Genomic DNA, 23,278 nt, shown 5'->3' with positions numbered 1-23,278 from the left:
CTTTATTTTCAACTTCAGTACCACCACCATTGTTGGATTCACCAGTTTGGACTCTCTTCCTTGAATTTTGATTTCAGAAGGAAAAATTTATATGAGTTATCTGCAATAATATAGCTACCTTTTTCAGTCTTGTATGTCTATTTTCCTTCTCTTAGTTTCCGTACCTTCTTGGTTAATTAATTAGCCAATGTTTTTGCAAGATTAGGCATGGCACTGCATGTCTGCACGTTTCTGAAGACCTAGTCGACTACCAACCTATTGTCCAGAGAAGCCTCCAATATTGTAAAGCTATAAGCAATATAGTCCATGCTTCAGCCTCATTTTCTTCTTGGCCAAATACCTTGATTATCTAATTAAGGAAATCTGTAGCAGACAAGATTATCACTTTCATCCCCACCATAGTCTCAGGAGGCCCTTCTGCAGCGTTCATACTCACTTTTTCATGGCTTCCCACTCAAAGACTGCTACCTTCTCCTACGCTAGAAAGGGAGTTTATGTCCTTCCATGCTTTGCAATTCCACAATCTAGCAGCTTTCCTTGATCTTGGGCTGTTGCCCACTCTATGTTATTTTGTGTTGGGTGTATCAGGGAGTGACAACTGTATCTTTGAAGCTTCCTCTGCAGCTTTTCAATATGTTTTGTGACATGAAACCAAGATTTTCTTTACTAAGCAGATTTTTCTGGTGGATAAGCTCTTCACCTAAAAACCTAGAAATCATCATAGACCGCTGAGAATGCATCTAACCTTGAGACGCATACCGTGGCATGGCTAGAGAAGAACCTTCACTACACATTAGGAAGAAGTCATAAGACAGTTGATTTCACTGTCATTATAATTGCAGCACTTATTTCTCCTGCCCCTTTCTCCTGTTTTAATTTTGATTCCTCTGTTCTTCTCAGCCTTGAAGCTGAATAGTTGTTGGTTGTTCACTGCAGCATTACTGCACAAAGAAACTCTGGTTCACAGCTTAACATCCAACATGAATAGTGAGCCAACCGGCTTACAGTAAAATGCATTTGTGTTACTCGTAGAGCAGCAAAATGGGCATGGAAGCAGTGATGGCATTACTGGAAGCAACACCAGATACACCAGCCTGTGTGGTGAGTCTGTCTGGGAACCAGTCAGTGCGCCTACCTCTAATGGAATGTGTACAAGTGGTGAGTATTTCACCGACACACAGAATGTGATTATTATTATTATTATTATTATTATTATTATTATTATTATTAATTAGATTTGTATGCCGCCCCTCTCCATAGACTCGGGGCGGCTCACAGCAATAACAAGAACAATATACGGTAACAAATCTAATAATTAAAAAAACTAAATAATTTAAAAAAACTAAAAAAGCCCTTATAAAACATAATACACTCAAACATACCATGCATAAAATATATAGGCCGGGGGATATGTCTCAATTCCCCCATGCCTAACGGCAAAGGTGGGTCTTAAGAAGTTTACGAAAGGCAAGGAGGGTGGGTGCAATCCTAATCTCCGGGGGGAGCTGGTTCCAAAGGGTCGGGGCCGCCACAGAAAAGGCTCTTCTCCTGGGTCCCGCCAGCCGACATTGTTTAGTCGACGGGACCTGGAGAAGGCCAACTCTGTGGGACCTAACTGGTTGCTTGGATTTGTGCTGGAGTGGGATGGGGGGAGAAATAAATGGAAGAGGCAAGGAGATTGAAAAATCACGTTGCTGGTTAGAAACCTGGGAAAATCAGGTTTCTCTATATTTGAAAGCCTCCAGGTTGGAGAAAGGTAGTCTTAACTACTCAGGAAATAACACAATATATGGCAGTTCTGTTAGAATATGCATCTGAGATACAATATCTAAAAGCTCAGATTTCACTTGAGAAAAGTTACAAAAAAATTGAAAACCAATATGATTGCTTTTATAGGAAACAGGAAAGAGGGACTAGGAGATAAAGGATTGATAACAATAGGTAACTACGTCCCCCAAGTCCTAGGCTGAGAATCAGTAATATAGCATCCATAAGGCGGGGTAAGAGCAGGGGAAGGACAAGCCTTGAATAATGATTAGATAATAGCAATGAAGTTTGGGAAAATGTTGCTTATTTTTTTCTTATCTTCATAAGAACAAATAACATTTTTGTGAACTCCAGTTTCCCCCCCTGCAAAATCAAATTAATTTAAAGAAATGACAAAACAGTGCTTCTTAAAGAATGACAATATCTTTCAGGCCTATCTTATTAGCATAACTTGTCTCCACAGTCATTTGGGTGTAGTGTTTTAGAGTTTTGAGTACAGATTCATATCTTATGAATCATTCTTGATTTTGTTCCAGGGAGAAGGTTGCCTCTTGTTTTGGCCTTGTTCAGGCTATCTTTAAAGTAGGGGAGAGTAATTTGTGACCCTGAATTCCCAGCAGCTTATTTCAGGATGTCCACTGGGGAACACTGTGAGAGTTATTATTCAACAAAATCTGTAATCTAAAAGCAGAGTTTTTCAACCTTGGAAGTATGCACTTCAATTCCCAGAATTCCCTAGCCAGAAATTTGGAAATTTAAGTGCACACATTTAAAGTTGCCATGGTTGAAAAACACTGGTGTTAAATTTCTCCATCCCTTACTTAAAATGAAATCATTTTTCCACGTGTTCCTACCAATTCACAAACTATTTTTCTTGTTCCTTGCATGTTTTTCTGAAATGATAATATATTCTGAGTGGACTTAACTTATTGGTTCTTTAATTGAAATGAGCAGATAATCTTACTGTATACGTGGTATTATCTGATTTTAATAAAGAACTTCTTTATTCTTGTAGACCAAGGATGTCCAGAAAGCTATGGATGAGAAAAGGTTTGAGGAGGCTATCCAGCTCAGAGGCAGGTGAGAGCTATCTCTCAGTCTGAAAGGAGAATGAATTTCTGTTATCTGCTTGTGGAAGTGCAGATTGTAATACTGTAAAAACAACCTGGTCTTCTATCTTTATTAAATTACGGTACTCTACCATCGGATGGCTAAGTACTGAACTAGGATTAGAGAAATCCAAACCTTGTATTACTGACAGAAGCCAATTGAGTGGCTTTGGACCATTAACCTTATCTCAATATTAGGAAGAAAGTAAAAGCAAATAACTTCAAAAATGTTACCAAGAAAACAAGTCCATGCAATCTTAGCAAAAGATGCTAAGAAATGTGTGTTGGCATCATGGGTACTGTTTGGAAAGAAGTTACTTACAATATAGAATATTGTGCTGTGCGCATTCTTACCTTTACATTTCATAGCCTTCATTGTTCTAACTGATTATTTGGTTGAACCTTTCATCTCTAGTAATTTTTCTCTAAATAGTTTGTATATTTCTAAAAATAGTGGTATTTCCAGAGTTTGATGACATAGATTCTTGCGTGAGTTTGGAATTATTTTAGTTATTAAAGGCTCGTCAGAGACTAAACATTAGAAATTGAATGATTTGACTTATACTGTTGTCACTCTTTCAAGTAAGTGACGTCTAAGAAAAGAACTTCAAGCTGTGTGCTATTTCCTGTTTTCACTAAGAAACCTTTAGAGCAACTAAATCAGACTGAAAATTGAGATGATTATCAGCCAGAGTATTTTTAAAAAATGACACAGCTTATTAAGGAAATGACACATTGCAAACTGAGTAAAATCAGGTAGTAATTGTTTCCATACTCTTAAAATGGCCTTGCTGGCTAGAGAGTCTTGGTAAGAAATAATCGGAGCCTCTTTTTGAGAATATAAGTAATGTTCTTGGGAATTGCTTATATAAATATAACCTTAAAAAACTTTTTTCAGCAACGTAGTGGTCAAGTCATTTATCAAAGACATGAAAGAGATTTTCAAGGAAAAGCTGAAACGCATAGAAATTACAGCTATAGATTCAAACATGCACATATAGAGGGGAGGGAAGTGGGGGTTAAGCAATGAAACAAACATTGTAATACAATGTTTTATATTTATTTTTTTATTTGATTTGATTTGATTTGATTTGTATGTCGCCCCTCTCCGAAGACTCGGGGCAGCTAACAACAATAAATAAGACAATGTAAACAAATCTAATATTAAAAATAATCTAAAAAACCCCAATTTAAGAGACCAATCATACAAAGAAGCATACCATGTATAAGCCTAGGGAGAAGGGAAAAATTTCAATTCCCCCATGCCTGACGACAGAGGTGGGTTTTAAGGAGCTTGCGAAAGGCAAGGAGGGTGGGGGCAACTCTGATATCTGGGGGGAGCTGGTTCCAGAGAGCCGGGGCCACCACAGAGAAGGCTCTTCTTCTGGGTCCTGCCAAATGACATTGTTTAGTCGACGGGACCCGGAGAAGGCCAACTCTGTGGGACCTAACCGGTCGCTGGGATTCGTGCAGCAGAAGGCGGTCCCGGAGATATTCTGGTCCGATGCCATGAAGGGCTTTATAGGTCATAACCAACACTTTGAATTGTGACCGGAAATTGATCGGCAACCAATGCAGACTGTGGAGTGTTGGTGTAACATGGGCATGCCTTGGGAAGCCCATGATTGCTCTCGCAGCTGCATTCTGCACGATCTGAAGTTTCCGAACACTTTTCAAAGGTAGCCCCATGTAGAGAGCATTACAGTAGTCGAACCTCGAGGTGATGAGGGCATGAGTGACTGTGAGCAGTGAGTCCCGGTCCAGATAGGGCCGCAACTGGTGCACCAGGCGAACCTGGACAAACGCCCCTCTCGCCACAGCTGAAAGATGTTTCTCTAATGTGAGCTGTGGATCGAGGAGGACACCCAAGTTGCGGGCCCTCTCTGAGGGGGTCAATAATTCCCCCCCTCAGGGTTATGGATGGACAGATGGAATTGTCCTTGGGAGGCAGAACCCACAGCCACTCCGTCTTATCCGGGTTGAGCTTGAGTCTGTTGATACCCATCCAGACCCCAACAGCCTCCAGGCACCAGCACATCACTTCCACTGCTTCGTTGACTGGACATATATATCTCTTGTATACTAGTCTTCACACCACAATGCAGAGAGAGCGGAAGTTGTATCATGACATCATGATAAATGTTTTATGATTTTCCACCTCACACAGACAACCACTGCTGTTCATCAGTTATGTTATCTCATGAAGCGATTTAAAACCATTCCTGAACTTGAATATTAGGAGATAAAAAGATATATCCTCTTACCATTTAGATTTGGATGGCTGCTGATTAGTTTTCTGAAAGCTGTTACCTTTTAGATGTCTTGGAATCATATCTTTCAGGATTGCTGCTAACATGAACAAATGGTTAGGGATTGATGAGGGGCAGACTATGAGATATAGCAACTAAAAGAGGTAATGGCTAATAGTTTTAGTCTGGAAGCCAAATTTTGGAGAATATACCACAACAGCAAAGTTAACAGTATCTATCAGAACACATGTTTGATTAAATTTAAGCAAGAATAGCATCCTTTTCACATATCAGTTAACAAGGCAACCTTGGATACTCTTGAATACAGTTTTTAAGAGGAAAATAATTTATATAAAGTGAGGAATTAGAATAATTTCAGTATTTATAAATATTTTGATACAATAATCTGGTAAACTCGGAGGGAACTTAGTTTCTTAAGGTTGTCACTGAATTTTCTCTTTTTTAAATCTTATTTTTAGTTTTTCTATTTTTTCCCCTTTTTTCTTTACATGATTGTGAAAGCAATTTTGGAACAATGACAAATAGTGGGGATATCAATATTAAGATAACATTTAGACATTTATAGAAATGTTCAGTTATTTCTTAAGATGATACAGTGAAGTAATTCTATAAAATTAATGCATTAATGAAATAATGGATTTTAAACTGCATAATTATAAATGCTGTTTGTTTATTCATTGATCTTTTATTCTTTATCCACTATCTTTCTTCTTTTATATAGCTATTTTCTTTATTAATTGGGTTAACAAATAAGTTGATAATTTAAAAAGAAAAAATACAACAAACAAATAGTAACCAGTATGATTGTAAAATTATTTTACAGAAGCTTTGAAAACAACTGGAATATTTATAAACTACTTGCACACCAGAAGCCAGCTCAGAAAAAGGTGAGAAAAGAAAAAGACCGTGAGTTATCTGAGAACTTGGAGAAAGAATGTAATGCTCATGTATAGGTGTATGTAAGGGGTGGGTTATAACTTAACTCGCCACCAGTTCACTTCTTCCCATGCTGTGTGGCTGCATGTACATTGTGCACCGCATGGATGCGCCACACCTGCAGTGCTCTGCATGTGCAGAAGCAAAAACCAGCAAAAAATAGGGGGCAACTGAAAACAAGATGGCAGCGCATGCGCAGTGCTGAAAACTCAGCTTCTGCACAAATAATAGCCAAAAAAAGAGAGCAAAAAATAGCAAAAAAAATATATGGCGGCATCCACAGAATAGCACTGTGATGTCACCACCGGTTTATTACTGGTTCTATAGAACTGGTGAGAACCCACATCTGGTGTATGTTACTGACACTTAGCCATATCTAAATGAAGATAGAAATGCAATATATATGTTTTGTGTATAGATTTAAATAACCCTCTCCCCAATGACAGTGACTCAGTTCTTATTTCAGAAAATATTTAATTCACAGATGGAAGAAAAGTTAAAATAACTGTTTTCTAAATTAAAGGCACAGATAATATTCAATATTTAGTCAGAGAACTAGCAGCTGTTACTACTCAGCTTCCAACTATTCAAAACTACAATGACCTTGGAAAGGATACATTAGGGACATAGAGGGTTGTAACTTGTTGCTTGTATCCTTATGATTTATATTAATATTGATGGTTTCCTGATTGCTTATTTGAACCCTATCACAATCATTAAGTGTTGTACCTCATGATTCTGGACAAACATCTCTTTTATGTACACCAAAGAAAAATTCCTTGTGTGTCCAGTCACACCTGGCCAATAAAGAGTTCTATTCCAGCCATGGTCAAGTTGTACCACTCTCCCTGTAGAGAGATGATCATATTTTTTGGATGCTTGTCAATCAATGCACATTTACAACCAATTGCCAAGTACCCCACAATCATGTGATTACCACTTGCAATATTCTTTGCCAGCTTACCCAGAAAGTCAATTGAGAAAGCAAGTGAGAGAGACAGAGAGGAGGAGAAAACATTTCAGTGGGCTGCAGAACGAACAGTGCTGAAATCCTGAAGATTTCAACTCCATTTCTGCAGCCCCATAAACGAATTTCCATTCATGCACAGAGGGGAGCTGAAATCCTTTGTCTGTCTGCAGGAACATTTGAGAGCAAAATGCACTGCCTGCCAGGAAGATTTCAGCTCTACATGGAACTGAAATCTTTCAGTAGTCAGGTCCTTCAATCTGTCTGCTTAATGACCTAGGAGATAGGTCGAGATAGGAGATAGGAGATTGTATTGGCAGTTCTGTGTTAGCAAAAACTTCAGAAGAGAAGGATTTATGGGTAGTGATTTCTGACCGCCTCAAAATGGGTGAACAGTGCAGTCAGGCGGTAGGGAAAGCAAGTAGGATGCTTGGCTGCATAACTAGAGGTATAACAAGCAGGAAGAGGGAGATTATGATCCTGCTATATAGAGTGCTGGTGAGACCACATTTGGAATACTGTATTCAGTTCTGGAGACCTGACCTACAAAAAGATATTGACAAAATTGGAACGGGTCCAAAGACGGGCTACAAAAATGGTGGAAGGTCTTAAACATAAAACGTATCAGGAAAGACTTAATGAACTCAATCTGTATAGTCTGGACTCTGGAGGACAGAAGGAAAAGGGGGGACATTATTGAAACATTTAAATATGTCAAAGGGTTAAATAAGGTCCAGGAGGGAAGTGTTTTTAATAGGAAAGTGAACACAAGAACAAGGGGACACAATCTGAAGTTAGTTGGGGGAAAGATCAAAAGCAACGTGAGAAAATATTATTTTACTGAAAGAGTAGTAGATCCTTGGAACAAACCTCCAGCAGACATGGTTGGTAAATCCACAGTAACTGAATTTAAACATGCCTGAGATAAACATAGATCCATCCTAAGATAAAATACAGAAAGTAGTATAAGGGCAGACTAGATGGATCATGAGATCTTTTTCTGCCGTCAGTCTTCTATGTTTCTATGTTTCTATAGTTTAACATCTGCCACCATGAATTCCCAGACTGTGGTCATTGATCAAAACAGTCACATTGTCTCTTACTGAATAACCTTTTCATTCAATGACTGAAATTCCGGTCCCAGATCATTGTAAGTCAAAGACCTGTATGGTGTGTGATCATTTTGAAAAGGTCTTTGTAAGAATTGGGTTAAGAAGATACTATATCTGAGACAACCTTGCTTCTTCTGAATCCTGCTTCAATCCTGAAGAGATGGAGGAATGTTGAGGAAGATAGCCAGTTTTTTATTTTGAAACTTAAAAGTTTATCCATCACTTTAGTGTCTTCAGGTTCTGCGTAGCCTGCTAATTGTCTTTCCTTTCCACCAGAGCAATTTCAGCATTGCCATACTGAATGTAGGTGCCCCAGCAGCAGGAATGAACGCAGCAGTCCGGGCAGCTGTTCGTGTTGGGATTTGCCAGGGTCACACAATGTACGTGGTGAATGACGGGTTTGAAGGCTTAAGCAAAGGACAGGTAAGTCTTGTTCAATTGGTCAACTCCTGCACCTGAATGTCTTCTTTCTCTGATATAAGAACAATCAGACATCAATATTCCTTTGGAACTTTATGAATTCTGAATGCACTACTTAGTGTTCTGCGCGTATGAGCCTCCCGAAAATTCAAGGGTAGACATTTCAGACACACACACATTTGAAAATTCAAAACAATGTTCTTTATCACAAAATTCAAAAGAAACAAAGCACCCTTTTTGTATTGCAAAGAGCACTCATCTCAAAACAACCTTGTAGACTATACAATCCCCTTAATCAGTCCTTAAGTACCTATCTAGCAGCTGTGAAGAAACGTCACAGCCCTCCTTCTTCCAACAAAGTGAGACACACACACACACACACTTTGCTCTGCTTTGGTTTCAAAGGCATGAAAAATTAACAAAATCCGAAAACAGCCAGGCAAGGTCCTGAAGAACTGCAGTCAGATAATCTTCCACAACGGCCAAGCCAACACGCTGCTATTTGTATCAGCAGCTCTAATTACTGGAGCCCCACCCAAACACAGGTGGCCTCTCTTATCTCCTGTAATATGTCCTCAGTTGGTCTCTTCTACGCATAACTCTGCGCCTGCGTGGGTCCAAGACTTCCTCATCCGAATCGACCGAAGATAATGGAGATTGACTTCCTGGGCTGTGTGCCAAGCCCCCCTCTTCCAAGTCATTCCCACCTTCTTCTTCGTCCGAGGAAACTGCACTACCTGACTCTGTCGGCAATAAAACAGGCCTATGACATGTTGATGTTTCCCCTGCATCCACCTCCACATTCCTTGGGGCAGGAGCTGGACCAGAGCCAACCACAACACTTAAGAGTTTTAAAATTTCAGTTCAAAAGATTAAAGAATCGTTAATAATTCTTAATCTGCCACTGGTTTGTATGGCAGAAAACTGGTATTGCTTGATTTATTTGAGGTTGGTAGACCAAATCACAACAGACTTAATTATTTGTTCTTACAGGTCAAAGAGCTATTCTGGCATGATGTTGGAGGCTGGTTGGGCCGTGGAGGATCCATGTTGGGGACCAAACGGTTAGTTCTGTCAAAACCAATAAAATCCCCCATACAGTTAGAGGATATGTGGGTTATATGGTCAATCCTTGACCTCAAATAAATTACACAACCTTTTCCTGCCTCCATGAAAGCCTTGAATAATCTATCGCTATTTAATTTGTTTTTGAACTGTTCTTGCAATTCACAATCTTATCTTGCATCTGCTTTTTTGATGAGGAATTGAATTATTTCAGTATTTTGTTTTTCATACTTTCTCATGTGAGAAAAATGCCATTTCATCAATTACTTCCACAAATCTGTGCTTAGTAACTCTGAAGAATCTCATAACATAGTTTTTCCATATTCACATTCTTACTGGGAAAAAACATGGTTTGAAACTTGCTTTATTGTTGTTTCGCCAGAACTCTTCCAAAGACATGCATGGAAAAGATTGCTGAAAATGTTCGGAAATTTAACATCCAGGCCTTGCTGGTCATTGGAGGCTTTGAGGTACAGAGAAACTGGTTGAGTCATTTCAATATTAAATAAAGACTCTCTTTTAACCTCACTCTACCCCAACACTTTTTATACAAAAATTTTCTAAGCAGACATATTTACGGTGTTAGTATAAGTGTGTAGATAGAATCAGCAGTGGGCTACAAGCCGGAATGCTAAATTGCGCTTGCCGCCGCGTCTTGTAAATTCTTGCGGGAACAGCACAATTTTGCTGCTGTACCTGTGGAGATAGCAAAATTGTGCACGCAGGTATGCCTGTGTTTCGGCATGCATGGAAGCAAAGAAACCTCACCGAAACATGGGCGCACCTGCGGCTCCGTGCAAGATTTTGCTACCTCCACAGGTGCAGCAGCAAAATTGCGCTGGCCCCGCAAGAACTTATGAGACGTGGCGACGAGCGCAATTTAGCGTTCCGGCTTGTAGCCCACCGCTGGATAGAATGCAAGCCTAGAATTAAATGAACATTGGAGAAATTATAATTCTACATCAGACTTGGCAATTTTAACACTGTGGAGTTCACTTCCCAGAATTCTCCAGCCAGCATAGTTAGAAACATAGAAACATAGAAGACTGACGGCAGAAAAAGACCTCATGGTCCATCTAGTCTGCCCTTATACTATTTCCTGTATTTTATCTTACAATGGATCTATGTTTATTTCAGGCATGTTTAAATTCAGTTACTGTGGATTTACCAACCACGTCTGCTGGAAGTTTGTTCCAAGGATCTACTACTCTTTCAGTGAAATAATATTTTCTCACGTTGCTTTTGATCCTTCCCCCAACTAACTTCAGATTGTGTCCCCTTGTTCTTGTGTTCACTTTCCTATTAAAAACACTTCCCTCCTGAACCTTATTTAACCCTTTAAGAAATTTAAATGTTTCGATCATGTCCCCCCTTTTCCTTCTGTCCTCCAGACTATACAGAAGGAAAAGGGGGGACATGAGTTGGCTGAAGAATTCTAGGAGTTAAAGTCCATAAGTCTTAAAGTTGCCAAGTTTGGGGTCCCCTGTTCTACATAGTCACTCTTACCTTTTTTTACCAACAACTGTAATTTTCTTAAATTTAATCTCTGCATAATATAAGGTCAGAATTCAAAACAAGTTCAATCAAAATCAAAGTTGTCTTTCTCCTACATTCTTGGCCCTCCAGTTCTTATACTCCTTGCTGTGGCTTTTACTTACCATTTATTCTCCCTTTTGCAGGCATATGAAGGAGTGTTACAGTTGGTAGAGGCTCGTGGGCAATATGATGAGCTTTGTATCATCATGTGTGTGATACCAGCTACCATCAGTAACAATGTTCCTGGCACTGATTTCAGCCTGGGATCTGATACAGCGGTCAATGCTGCCATGGAGGTGAGGCTGGGGTTATTGCAACTGTACATTCCAGGGAATTAGGGTAGATTGGCAGATGAGAGGTATAAACATCCTTACATCAATGCATTCGTAAATGGGGGTGTGGGGAGAAGAGAGGAACATGGCGTAATACTGAGACTCATAAATCTGATCGTAGACATCCTGTCCAGACATTCATTAGATTATGAGCTTTCAACAGATAACCTTATATTTTCAAGTATTTCTCTAAAAGTGTGTAAATTAATTATAACTATTTTCAGGAAGCCCATTTCTCTCCCTGTCTGCACAATTGAAGGTGCAATTATTTGCAGTATTTTCATCTCCAGTAAATCAACCATTTACTAATTGTTTAAGTAGAAAAAATGTTATAAATTGCCTGGCTGGCATGTTTCTATAATTCCCAGTTAAAGCCAATTAAGTTAAGAACTATTGTTCTATTTTATGATCGTGAATAAATTATTTCTTGTGAGAAGAAAGCACTTCCACAATTACTTTTGATCATGAATTCTGACTGTATTTTGAAAAAAGGGGAAAAAATTAATCTACAGGTGGTCATCGACTTATAACTACAATTGAGCCCAAAATTTCTATTGCTGAGAGACAGTTGTTAAGTGAGCTTTGTCCCATTTCATGACTTTTTGCCACCATTTTTAAATGAACTACAGTGGAACCTCGACATACGAGCAGCTCTACTTACGAGCTACTCGAGATAAGAGCTGGGAGGGGAGCGACATTTTTGTTCGCCTCCCGAGCTCACATTCGGGATACGAGTGCCAAGGAGCTGTCTCCTGAAGCCGAAAGCTAACTTCCGCGTTCGGCTTCAGGAGACAGCTCCTTGGCGCTCGTATCCCGCGTGTTTTAAAAGGTTTCAGCCGGCCTGGGGGGCTGGGGGGGGTGCTGGCAAGCCTTTTAAAACACGCGCGCCGCTTCGCAGCTGTCTCCTGAAGCCGGAACGCTAACTTCCGCGTTCGGCTTCAGGAGACAGCTGCAAAGCGGCGCGCGTGTTTTAAAACGTGGCAGCTGGCCTGGGGGGCTCGGGGGCTTCCCCCCGAGCCCCCCAGGCCGGCTGTGACGTTTTAAAACACGCGCGCCGCTTTGCAGCTGTCTCCTGAAGCCGGAACGCTAACTTCCGCGTTCGCTGCGCTAAACAGTAAAAAAGCCGTTTGGCTACAGGGTGGATTCTCCCTTCTTAACCGGGCAGTTGCAGCTTCTTTCTGTTTAGCGCAGCGTTGGAGCGCTAAACAGCAAAAAATCGGCAACTGCCCGGTTAAGAAGGGAGAATCCACCCCGTAGCCAAACGGCTTTTTTACTGTTTAGCGCTAGAACGCTGCGCTAAACAGTAAAAAAGCCGTTTGGCTACGGGGTGGATTCTCCCTTCTTAACCGGGCAGTTGCAGCTTCTTTCTGTTTAGCGCAGCGTTCGAGCGCTAAACAGCAAAAAATCGGCAACTGCCCGGTTAAGAAGGGAGAATCCACCCTGTAGCCAAACGGCTTTTTTACTGTTTAGAGCTAGAACGCTGCGCTAAACAGTAAAAAAGCCGTTTGGCTACGGGGTGGATTCTCCCTTCTTAACCGGGCAGTTGCAGCTTCTTTCTGTTTAGCGCAGCGTTCGAGCGCTAAACAGAAAGAAGCTGCAACTGCCCGGTTAAGAAGGGAGAATCCACCCCGTAGCCAAACGGCTTTTTTACTGTTTAGCGCAGCGTTCTAGCGCTAAACTAGCGCTAAACGTGGCAGCCAGCCTGGGGGGCTCGGGGGCTTCCCCCCGAGCCCCCCAGGCCGGCTCTGACGTTTTAAAACGCGCGCGCCGCTTTGCAGCTGTCTTCTGAAACCGAACGCGGAAGTTAGCGTTCCGGCTTCAGAAGACAGCTGCGAAGTGGTGCGCGTGTTTTAAAACGTCAGAGCCGGCCTGGGGGGCTCGGGGGCTTCCCCCCGAGCCCCCCAGGCCGGCTCTGACGTTTTAAAACACGCGCACCGCTTTGCAGCTGTCTCTGAACGCTAACTTCCGCGTTCGGCGGCAGCGGGTTTTGTTGTTGTTGCACGGATTAATTGACTTTACATTGTTTCCTATGGGAAACAATGTTTCGTCATACGAGCGTTCTGACTTACGAGCCTCCTTCCGGAACCAATTAGTCTCGTAAGTCGGGGTTCTACTGTATTAAAGTTGTTAAATTAGTAGCATAGTTGTTAAGTTAATTTTGTGTTATCAAAGACTTCAGAAGAGAAGGATTTATGGGTAGTGATTTCTAACAGTCTCAAAATGGGTGAACAGTGTGGTCAGGTCGTAGAAAAAGCAAGTAGAATGCTTGGCTGCATAGCTAGAGGTATAACAAGCAGGAAGAGGGAGATTGTGATCCCACTGTACAGAGCACTGGTGAGACCACATTTGGAATACTGTGTTCAGTTCTGGAGACCTCACCTACAAAAAGAGATAGATAAAATTGAACGGGTCCAAAGATGGGCTGCAAAAATGGTGGAAGGTCTTAAGCATAAAATGTATCAGGAAAGACTTAATGAACTCAATCTGTATAGTCTGGAGGACAGAAGGGAAAGGGGGGATATGATCGAAACATTTAAATATATTAAAGGATTAAATAAGATTCCGGAAGGAAGTGTTTTTAATAGGAAAGTGAACACAAGAACAAGGGGGCACAATCTGAGGTTAGTTGGGGGAAAGATCAGAAGCAATGCGAAAAAATATTATTTTACTGAAAGAGTAGTAGATGCTTGGAACAAACTTCCAGCAGACATGGTTGGTAAATCCACAATAACTGAATTTAAACATACCTGGGATAAACATATATCCATTGTAAGATAAAATACAGGAAATATTATAAGGACAGACTAGATGGACCATGAAGTCTTTTTCTGCCGTCAATCTTCTGTGTTTCTATGTTTCTATGAATCTGGCTTTCCCATTGACTTTGCTTGTTGGAAGGTTGCAAAAGCTTTATCACAGGACTCTGAGACACTGCAACCATTGTAAATGTGAGCCGGTTGCCAACCATCTGAATTTTCATCATCTGACCATGGGGAATACTGCGACTGTCATAAGTGTGAAAAATGGTCATAAGTCACTTCTTTTTAGTGCCGTTGTAACTTTAATTTCATTCTTAATTATGAGTGGCCTGATCGCTCTCTAAGACATGTTTAATTATTCTCAAATCACAGTCACTGTCTTTATACACAGTTTCAGTCACAATCTCGATAAGAGGAGAAAATAGTGGGTTAAAGAGGAAATGAAGTTAATTGTTTCCTTGTTCTTAGTATTCGCTGGGTAACTGTAAGAGAACCAAGTATCTTAAAAAAACGGATTCCAGGCATTGGGCCAAAGAATTCAGATTCAGTGTCCAAAAGGCACGGGAAGACTGACACTAGTAAGATAAGCTGGCAAGAAACACATCTTTAGTTACACAGTGGATTCTTCAGTGATGTTCACTCAGTTTTTACAATATTATACCGCTGTGATTCTATATCTCTATCTTTTTTTTTCTGCTCAAACTCTTTGTAAAATACTGAATGAGATGTTTTATTTTTCAAAACAATGCGTACAAAACTCTGCGTGCTGTAGCACTTGACTTAGAACTAGAATTTGCTACCAGAATTTCAATGACCATAAAGTCGTTATTGTCAAATGTCGAGTTGGACCCAGTTTTACAACTTTTTATGATGGTCTTTACATTAGATGTGATAATCCTTGAGATTTGGGCGCAGAACTGCTCAGATCAAACTATTTTTCCTCTCACATTTGCTGGGGGGTAGCGATGATAAAAGAGATCATCTATCTCGGTTTCTTCTGTTGAGTTTGGGAATGCTGTGCTGTGATCTAAGCCAGGTTTACTCTCATTACTGTCGTTTGGCGGGACCCAGGGGAAGAGCCTTCTCTGTGGCGGCCCCGACCCTCTGGAACCAGCTCCTCCTGGAGATTAGAACTGCCCTCACCCTCCTTGCCTTTTGTAAACTACTTAACACCCACCTCTGCTGTCAGGCATGGGGGATTTGAGACATCTCCCCCGGGCCTATACAGTTTATGCATGGTATGTTTGTGTGTATGTTTGCTTTTAATAATGGGGTTTTTAGTGTTTTTTAAATTATTAAGATTTGTTGTACATTGTTTTATTGTTGCTGTGAGCCTCTCCGAGTCTGCAGAGAGGGGCGGCATACAAATCTAATAAATAATAAAATAATAATAATAATAATTAAACAATTGTGTATCAGTGCATTTGCATGACTTGGCAGCCTATAATCATGATCATTGTTTAATGCCTTCTAATACCTGAACATGTCATTCCACCCCACTCCTTTCGTTTCTTGTCATTTAAGAGCTGTGACCGCATCAAGCAGTCTGCTTCAGGTACCAAACGGCGTGTCTTCATTGTGGAGACCATGGGGGGTTATTGTGGCTACTTGTCAACGGTGACTGGAATTGCAGTGGGAGCTGATGCTGCTTACATCTATGAAGATCCTTTCACCATTCATGATTTAAAGGTGTGCTGCTAAAGAAAATTAAAAATGATGAAAATGCATGGAAAGGTTGTTTCTGTATATTGTGTAGGTAACATGACATGCAAATGTAGAATATCATTTATCAGGTTGGGCTTCTTATGCACTATATTGGTGCTTTCCTCCTTTCACATGTTGTGATTCCCACTACAGCAGTTTCTGATATTCAGAAGTACATGTATGGCAGTATAATGTGTATTTTCCTAATAAAAGAAAACTGAGAATACAGGCAGATTAAACCTGTGCAAGACCTAATGTTCTTGTTTTACACTTGTTTCAACCAATCTCATAACTTAAAAGATTTTTTAAAAAGGTAAAATGGGATTTTAAAAAATCTCTCCCCAATCTGGTAATAACTCTCTGGATGTTGAAAATTGAAAAGTGTGTGTGTGGATAATTCCATGATGTGGCTCCTTCTGCAAAGATTACCAACTATACTGTATGAATGGTATGTACAGTGATACCTTGTCTTACAAACTTAATTGTTTCTGGGACGAGGTTCTTAAGGTGAAAAGTTTGTAAGACGAAACAATGTTTCCCATAGGAATCAATGGAAAAGCGATTAATGCATGCAAGCCCAAAATTCACCCCTTTTGCCAGCCGAAGTACCTGTTTTTGCGCTGCTGGGATTCCTCTGAGGTTCCCCTCCATAGGAAACCCCATCTCCGGACTTCTGTGTTTTTGTGATGCTGCAGGGGAATCCCAGCATCGCAAAAACGAGCGCTTCACTGGCAACGGAAGTCCGGAGGTGGGGTTTCCCAGTGAAGGGAGCATCAGTGAAATCGCAGCATTGCAAAAACACGGAAGTCCTCGAAACCCCATCTCCGACCTCTGTGTTTTTGCAATGCTACAATTTCACTGAGAGTCTAGAGGTGGGGTTTCCAATGGAGGGGAGCCTCAGGGGAATCCCAGCAGCGCAAAAATGGGTGCTTCGCTGTCAATGGAAGTCCGGAGGTGGGGCATCCCAGTGGCGGCGGTGGGTTTGTAAGGTGAAAATAGTTTGTAAGAAGAGGCAAAAAAATCTTAAACCCCGGGTTTGTATCTCGAAAAGTTTGTATGATGAGGCGTTTGTAAGACAAGGTATCACTATACTTAGATATATTTACAGTGACTCCAGATCATAGCACCTGGTCCCTATCATGTAATGGATGCCAACTATACAATGTTGATTGCATTCTATGAGGAGAAATAGACTTCTTAAATTCCTTCTATAGTTTATTAATGTCCCTGCACAAACTGATTGTTAAGTCAGGGGTCTCCAACCTTGACAACTTTAAGACTTGTGGACTTCAACTCCCAGAATTCTTCAGCAAGCTTTGCTGAGGAATTCTTGGAGTTGAAGTCCACAAGTCTTAAAGCAGCCAAGGTTGAAGACCCCTGTGTTAAACAGTTGTGTCTATCCCTAGTAGTTGACACATAAATGAACATACACAATGGTAATCTTACATCAACATGGCAACAGTGTATTCATCTAGCATCAGCATGGCAACCTCTGTGATTAAAATCAATGGCATTTATATTATTTAAGCCTCTGATGCATTTTATATCTCAGATGATAATTATATGTGGATGAGACCATATTAGTTTTGTGAAAAATCTGTAATTAGAGATCGTAATTTTATAGAAAAACAAGATATGATCCATAGATCAGTGTTTCTGTCACTTTCATTATTTCATCATCTATTCTGAACCAGGGCCATGTAAGCCAAAAACATTGGAACTATATTTATTTAGTTAAGAATTCCATAGTTGTCATTGTAGTTTATGTCCCTAGTGATATATGAGAGGTGGATTCTCAGAACAAAGTTAAAAACAGGATCTGAGTTTCTTAAATTTCTGCCTCTAACTATTTGGGAGGATCTGTACTTACGAGATAGTTGCATAGATAACTAGTCATTCTGTCCAACATGAACAAAGCATTTATTTATTATCTAATCTTGTTCTGTGTAGCTCAGAAATGTCATTTCCTCCTCCTTTTGTTTAAATAACGTCTTTTACTCTTATCAGCAAAAAAAATGTTCCAATAAAAACTATTGTAATTTTTATCTTGCCAGGCGAATGTTGAACATTTGACTGACAAAATGAAAACAGACATTCAAAGAGGTCTGGTGCTCCGGTAAGTCATAGAAATATTTTAACAGGGACATGTTGTTCTTTGAATTGTCAAAGAAGATGCACAGTCCTATTGCAACACAACACTGAAAGAGCAAGGACTTTGTACCTTTTTTAATGTATTGCAAGTCAGGAGCTCTTTGAAGAGAGTGAATGCAGTGTAGAATGAGTTCCTTTCTGTAGAATCATAGCTGAACAATGATTCAAAAGAACAGAAATCACTGTAACCTCTGAAATGTTTTAGAGAAATGAATAATTTTCAAACATGAAAAATTGGCTGCAGAGAAAAAAAGAATTTATCAGGTGCAAAAGTTAATGTAGATTGCATTGTTGATATACAGTGTTCCCTCGATTTTCGCGGGTTCGAACTTCGCAAATAGCCTATACAGTAGTCCCTCACCTATCACTGGTGTTACGTTCCAGACCTGGCCGCGATAGGTGAAATCTGCGATGGGGAATTTATCAACTGATAGTACTTATTTAAATATTTATATTGTAATTGTTTGGTAAGTTTTCATTGTTTTAAGTGTTTATAAACCCTTCCCACACAGTATTTATTTTAGATACAGTATTTAAATACAGTATTTACAATTTTAGATATTATTTTTTTTAAAAAAACCTGCCGATTGAGTTCGGCGGGCTGTTTAAATCTGCCGATCGACTTCCTCAGAAACCCGTGATGAAGTGAAGCCGCAGTAGGTGAAGCGCGATATAGCGAGGGACTACTGTACCACGGTTTTTCAAAAAATATTAATTTAAAAATACTTCGCGGTTTTTTCCCTATACCACGTTTTTTTCCACCTGATGATGTCATACATCATCACCAAACTAATAATTTTTGCAAATAACTAACAAAAAAAAATAGTTATTGTTAATAAATAATTATGTTTATAAATATCAGAATCACTAAGTGTCTTCTTCAATGGTGAGCACCAGTAATAATGGTGAGTAAATGGTTGTTAAGGGGATGGGAAATGGTAATTTAGGGGGGTTTAAAGTGTTAAGGGAAGGCTTGTGATACTGTCCATAGCCAAAAATGGTGTATTTACTTCTGCATCTCTACTTCGCGGAAATTCAACTTTCGCGGGCAGTCTCGGAACGCATCCCCCGCGAAAAGGGACACTGTACAGTGATTTATGTTATTAATAATATGCAAGTGGACCTTGTTACCAACTGCCTCATCCAGCAACTGTTTGAAGTTACAACAGGTGCTGAAAAAATAAGTTTGCAATTAACTTTGTCCACACACAATGAGGAACACACTAGCTGTTTGCCCTGTATATTTAAAGTTCTGCACCACCGTATTGCTTTTCATATGCATTCACCATTCTCTTCTTGTTAATTATCCCAGTGCTGGGATGACCATTGCAAAGGGTGGAAGAGTGGGGAAAAATGAAAACTCTAGTAAAATCATGTGGCAGTCAGATGATTTTCCACTTAACAACCAATTAATAACAGAGTTGCTAGTCCCAATTGTGGTTGCTAAATATAAGGGGTCGCTGTTTGCCTTCCCTTTCTGATATCCTGAAATGTGCTGGATTAAAAGTCCCATCACATATCGTATTTTTTGAAGTATAAGACACACAGGATCATAAGATGCACATTTGGTTTAGAGGAAGAAAACAAGGGGGGAAAAAATCTGCCTCTGCCTCCCAGCATCCATCTGGCATTCATCTGGCTAGAGTCTTTGCAGCCAACAGCCTGGTCAGCTTCAGCAGGTTACTGCACCTCCAGCATTTTGCTTGTCGGGGCTCTGCTCTGTTGTGCTCACCACTGGTAAACTGAGCTGAGCTGCTGCCGCCACCAGGGAACACTGAACCTTTGCTGCCCGGTAGCTGATTGGTGGTTGGATAGGCCTCCCATAACACCGCTGATCAGATGTTCTAGGCTGCAGGGATTATTTGTTTGTTTGTTTATTTATTTATTGATTTGATTTGTATGCCGCCCCTCTCCGTAGACTCGGGGCGGTTCACAACAATAACAAGAACAATGTAAAAACAAATCTAATAATTTAAAAAACACTGAAAACCCCATTATTAAAAGCAAACACACACACAAACATTCCATGTATAAACTGTATAGGCCTGGGGGAGATGTGTCAGTTCCCCCATGCCTGACGGCAGAGATGGGTCTTAAGAACTTTACGAAAGGCAAGGAGGGTGGGGGCAGTTCTAATCTCCAGGGGGAGCTGGTTCCAGAGGGTCGGGGCCGCCACAGAGAAGGCTCTTCTCCTGGATCCCACCAACCGACATTGTTTAGTTGACGGGACCCGGAGAAGGCCAACTCTGTGGGACCTAACCGGTCGCTGGGATTCGTGCGGCAGAAGGCGGTCCCGGAGGTATTCTGGTCCGATGCCATGAAGGGCTTTATAGGTCATAACCAACACTTTGAATTGTGCCCGGAAATTGATCGGCAACCAATGCAGACTGCGGATTGCCATTCACTGCCAGCAATCAACGAATGGCAGTCAGTGTGAGCAACGATTTCTGCCACCTATAACAGCTGATTTGGCAGTATTATGGGAGCCCGATCCAACCACCAATTAGCTACTTGGCAGCGAAGACTCCAGTGTTCCATGGTGACAGCACCACCACACCAATCCGCCTCCCCTCACCATTATATTAGCTCTATAAGACACACAGATATCTCCACCCACTTTTTAGGGGGTGGGGAGTGCGTCTTATAGTGTGAAAATATGGTAGTTGGTAGAGAAAATGCTGTTTACGGGCCAAAACAGCTAAGTAACATCAAACTGGAGGATGCCACTGGTCAGTTCCGCCTCAGTTTTTTGTATATTGTTGATGAGGTAACATTTTATAATGATTAATTTTTTATATTTTGTGGTTTGTAAATGGTTCTTTCCAAAGTCTTTGCCTTCTGTAACATTCATACCAATGTCAGCATTTAAAATATTGCAACTTATTATATATTACGCGTGCATCCCAAAAGAAAAAGAAAAAATGCAGCATAAAACTATTCATAAAAAATACAAAATAAGCAATAAAATGAAAACTCCCAGTCCCTTGGGGGTGGGCGGCATAGAAATTGAATTGAATAAATTGAATTGAATAAATAAACTTACTTTTCTTCAGAAAGTTAAGAATTAATCATTCTGCTGATGTCCCATGGGTTCTGTACCATTTTCAAGCAAATACCCTGCATTTTCTTGTTTAGGGAGATTTGATTTGATTTGATTTCTCTCCAAAGCCTCGGAGCGGCTCACAAGATCCCTGCACCAGAGATCTTATGAATTTAAAGGGCAGAAATATTCAAGGATACGCTAACAGAAAGAGCCAAAAATTTATTTATTTTATTTATTTATGTATTAGATTTGTATGCCGCCCCTCTCCGAAGACTCGGGGCGGCTAACAACAGTATAAAAAGACAATGTAAACAAATCTAATATTAAAAATAATCTTAAAAACCCCAATTTAAAGAACCACTCATACATACAAGCATACCATGTATAAATTCTATAAGCCTAGAGGGAAGGGAAATTTCAATTCCCCCATGCCTGACGACAGAGGTGGGTTTTAAGGAGCTTGCGAAAGGCAAGGAGGGTGGGGTCAACTCTGATATCTGGGGGGAGCTGGTTCCAGAGGGCCGGGGCTGCCACAGAGAAGGCATTTCTCCTGGGTCCCGCCAAACGGGACCCGGAGAAAGCCAACTCTGTGGGACCTAACGGGTCGCTGGGATTCGTGCGGTAGAAGGCGGTCCCAGAGATATCATACACTAAACTTGCTACAGACAAATTTTCCAGGCAGTATTTTCTATACAGTGGAACCCCGACATAAGAGCTGCTCTACTTAAGAGCAACTCGAGATAAGAGCTGGGAGGGGAGAGATATTTTTGTTCTACTTACAAGCCCAAATTCGAGATACAAGCGCCAAGGAGCTGTCTCCTGAAGCCAAACGCTAACTTCCGCGTTCGGCTTCAGGAGACAGCTGCGAAGCGGCGCGCGTGTTTTAAAAGGTTGCAGCCGGCCTGGGGGGCTCGGGGGGGTGCTTGCAGCTTTCTTTCTTGCTCTTTTTCTTTCTCTCTTTTACCTTCCCTTCCTCTATTTCTTCTTTTCTTTCTCCTTCCCACCTTCTTCCCTCCCTCCCTTCACTCATTCCTCTCTTACTCTCCCCTTTCATAAGTTTCCTTGCTTCCTTCCTCTGTTCCTGTCCCTTCCCCCTTTCTTTCTTTCTTTCTTTCTTTCTTGCTCTTTTTCTTTCTCTCTTTTACCTTCCCTTCCTCTATTTCTTCTTTTCTTTCTCCTTCCCACCTTCTTCCCTCCCTCCCTCCCTTCACTCATTCCTCTCTTACTCTCCCCTTTCATAAGTTTCCTTGCTTCCTTCCTCTGTTCCTGTCCCTTCCCTCTTTCCTTCCTTCCTTCCCACCCTCCGTCCATTCATTCACCAATTCCTCTCTTGATCGCTTAAAGCCGGTCCCTGGTGCAAAAAGGGTTGGGGACCTCTGTCCTACAGGATTGGGTGGCAGAGAAGTTGAACATATGTAAATTTAAAAGTTTAAGAAAGTTTACAAGTTAAGTGAAAGAAACTTCATTATTCATTTATATGTACATGTACATTTCTTCATTAAAAACATGTCTTTCTGCATAATTTAGACTAACTTTGTGAGTTTTTTGAGGGCTGGAACCAATTAAAATTATTTACATTAATTCCTATGGGGAAAAGTCGTTCGAGATAAGAGCTGCTCGACTTAAGAGCCCAGGTCCGGAACGAATTAAACTCGTATCTCGAGGTACCACTGTAGTACCTTTTCTGCAAAAGATGCAGTTGTAGGTGTTTACATAATTTTTTTCTTTTTTTAGCAATGAGAAATGCCATGAGCATTACACCACTGAGTTCTTGTACAACCTATACTCCTCAGAGGGGAAAGGAATATTTGATTGCAGAATCAATGTTTTAGGCCATCTCCAACAGGTATGTCAAGCTGAAGTTCATGAGATTGCATCATTCAAATGTCTAGGTCTTTGAAAAGGCATAGTCTAATTGATTAAAAATTTTAGTTCAGGAAATAACTGTAGACATTATTTGATAAAGAAGTCCTTATACATTTACTGATGCTTACCTACTGTTCCAGTAAAAATAAATCTGAGAGGATTACACTGCTATTTATATGATAATGTTAAAAATGAAGTATAACCCATAATTATTAAACACCCCTTGTTCCATCTGCAATTA

At 40.5% G+C, this 23,278-nt stretch overlaps 1 protein-coding gene across 1 annotated transcript in view; it reads left to right on the top strand.

The window, feature by feature from the left end:
* Positions 1 to 23,278, top strand: part of PFKL (phosphofructokinase, liver type) — a 57,985-nt gene that overhangs the window by 29,471 nt on the left and 5,236 nt on the right. Inside the window, exons 10-19 of the mRNA XM_070753141.1 lie at positions 1,033 to 1,158; positions 2,783 to 2,847; positions 5,970 to 6,033; positions 8,438 to 8,584; positions 9,575 to 9,645; positions 10,029 to 10,116; positions 11,326 to 11,478; positions 15,798 to 15,962; positions 18,032 to 18,093; positions 22,906 to 23,017. Of these exons, the coding sequence (XP_070609242.1) occupies positions 1,033 to 1,158; positions 2,783 to 2,847; positions 5,970 to 6,033; positions 8,438 to 8,584; positions 9,575 to 9,645; positions 10,029 to 10,116; positions 11,326 to 11,478; positions 15,798 to 15,962; positions 18,032 to 18,093; positions 22,906 to 23,017 (1,053 nt within the window). The remainder of the gene's footprint in view (positions 1 to 1,032; positions 1,159 to 2,782; positions 2,848 to 5,969; positions 6,034 to 8,437; positions 8,585 to 9,574; positions 9,646 to 10,028; positions 10,117 to 11,325; positions 11,479 to 15,797; positions 15,963 to 18,031; positions 18,094 to 22,905; positions 23,018 to 23,278) is intronic.

The sequence above is a fragment of the Erythrolamprus reginae genome, chromosome 5 (assembly GCF_031021105.1).
Source record: "Erythrolamprus reginae isolate rEryReg1 chromosome 5, rEryReg1.hap1, whole genome shotgun sequence".
Lineage (NCBI taxonomy): Eukaryota > Metazoa > Chordata > Lepidosauria > Squamata > Dipsadidae > Erythrolamprus > Erythrolamprus reginae.
Note: the sequence above shows the minus strand (reverse complement) of the source record. Positions and strands in the feature narration are given on the sequence as shown.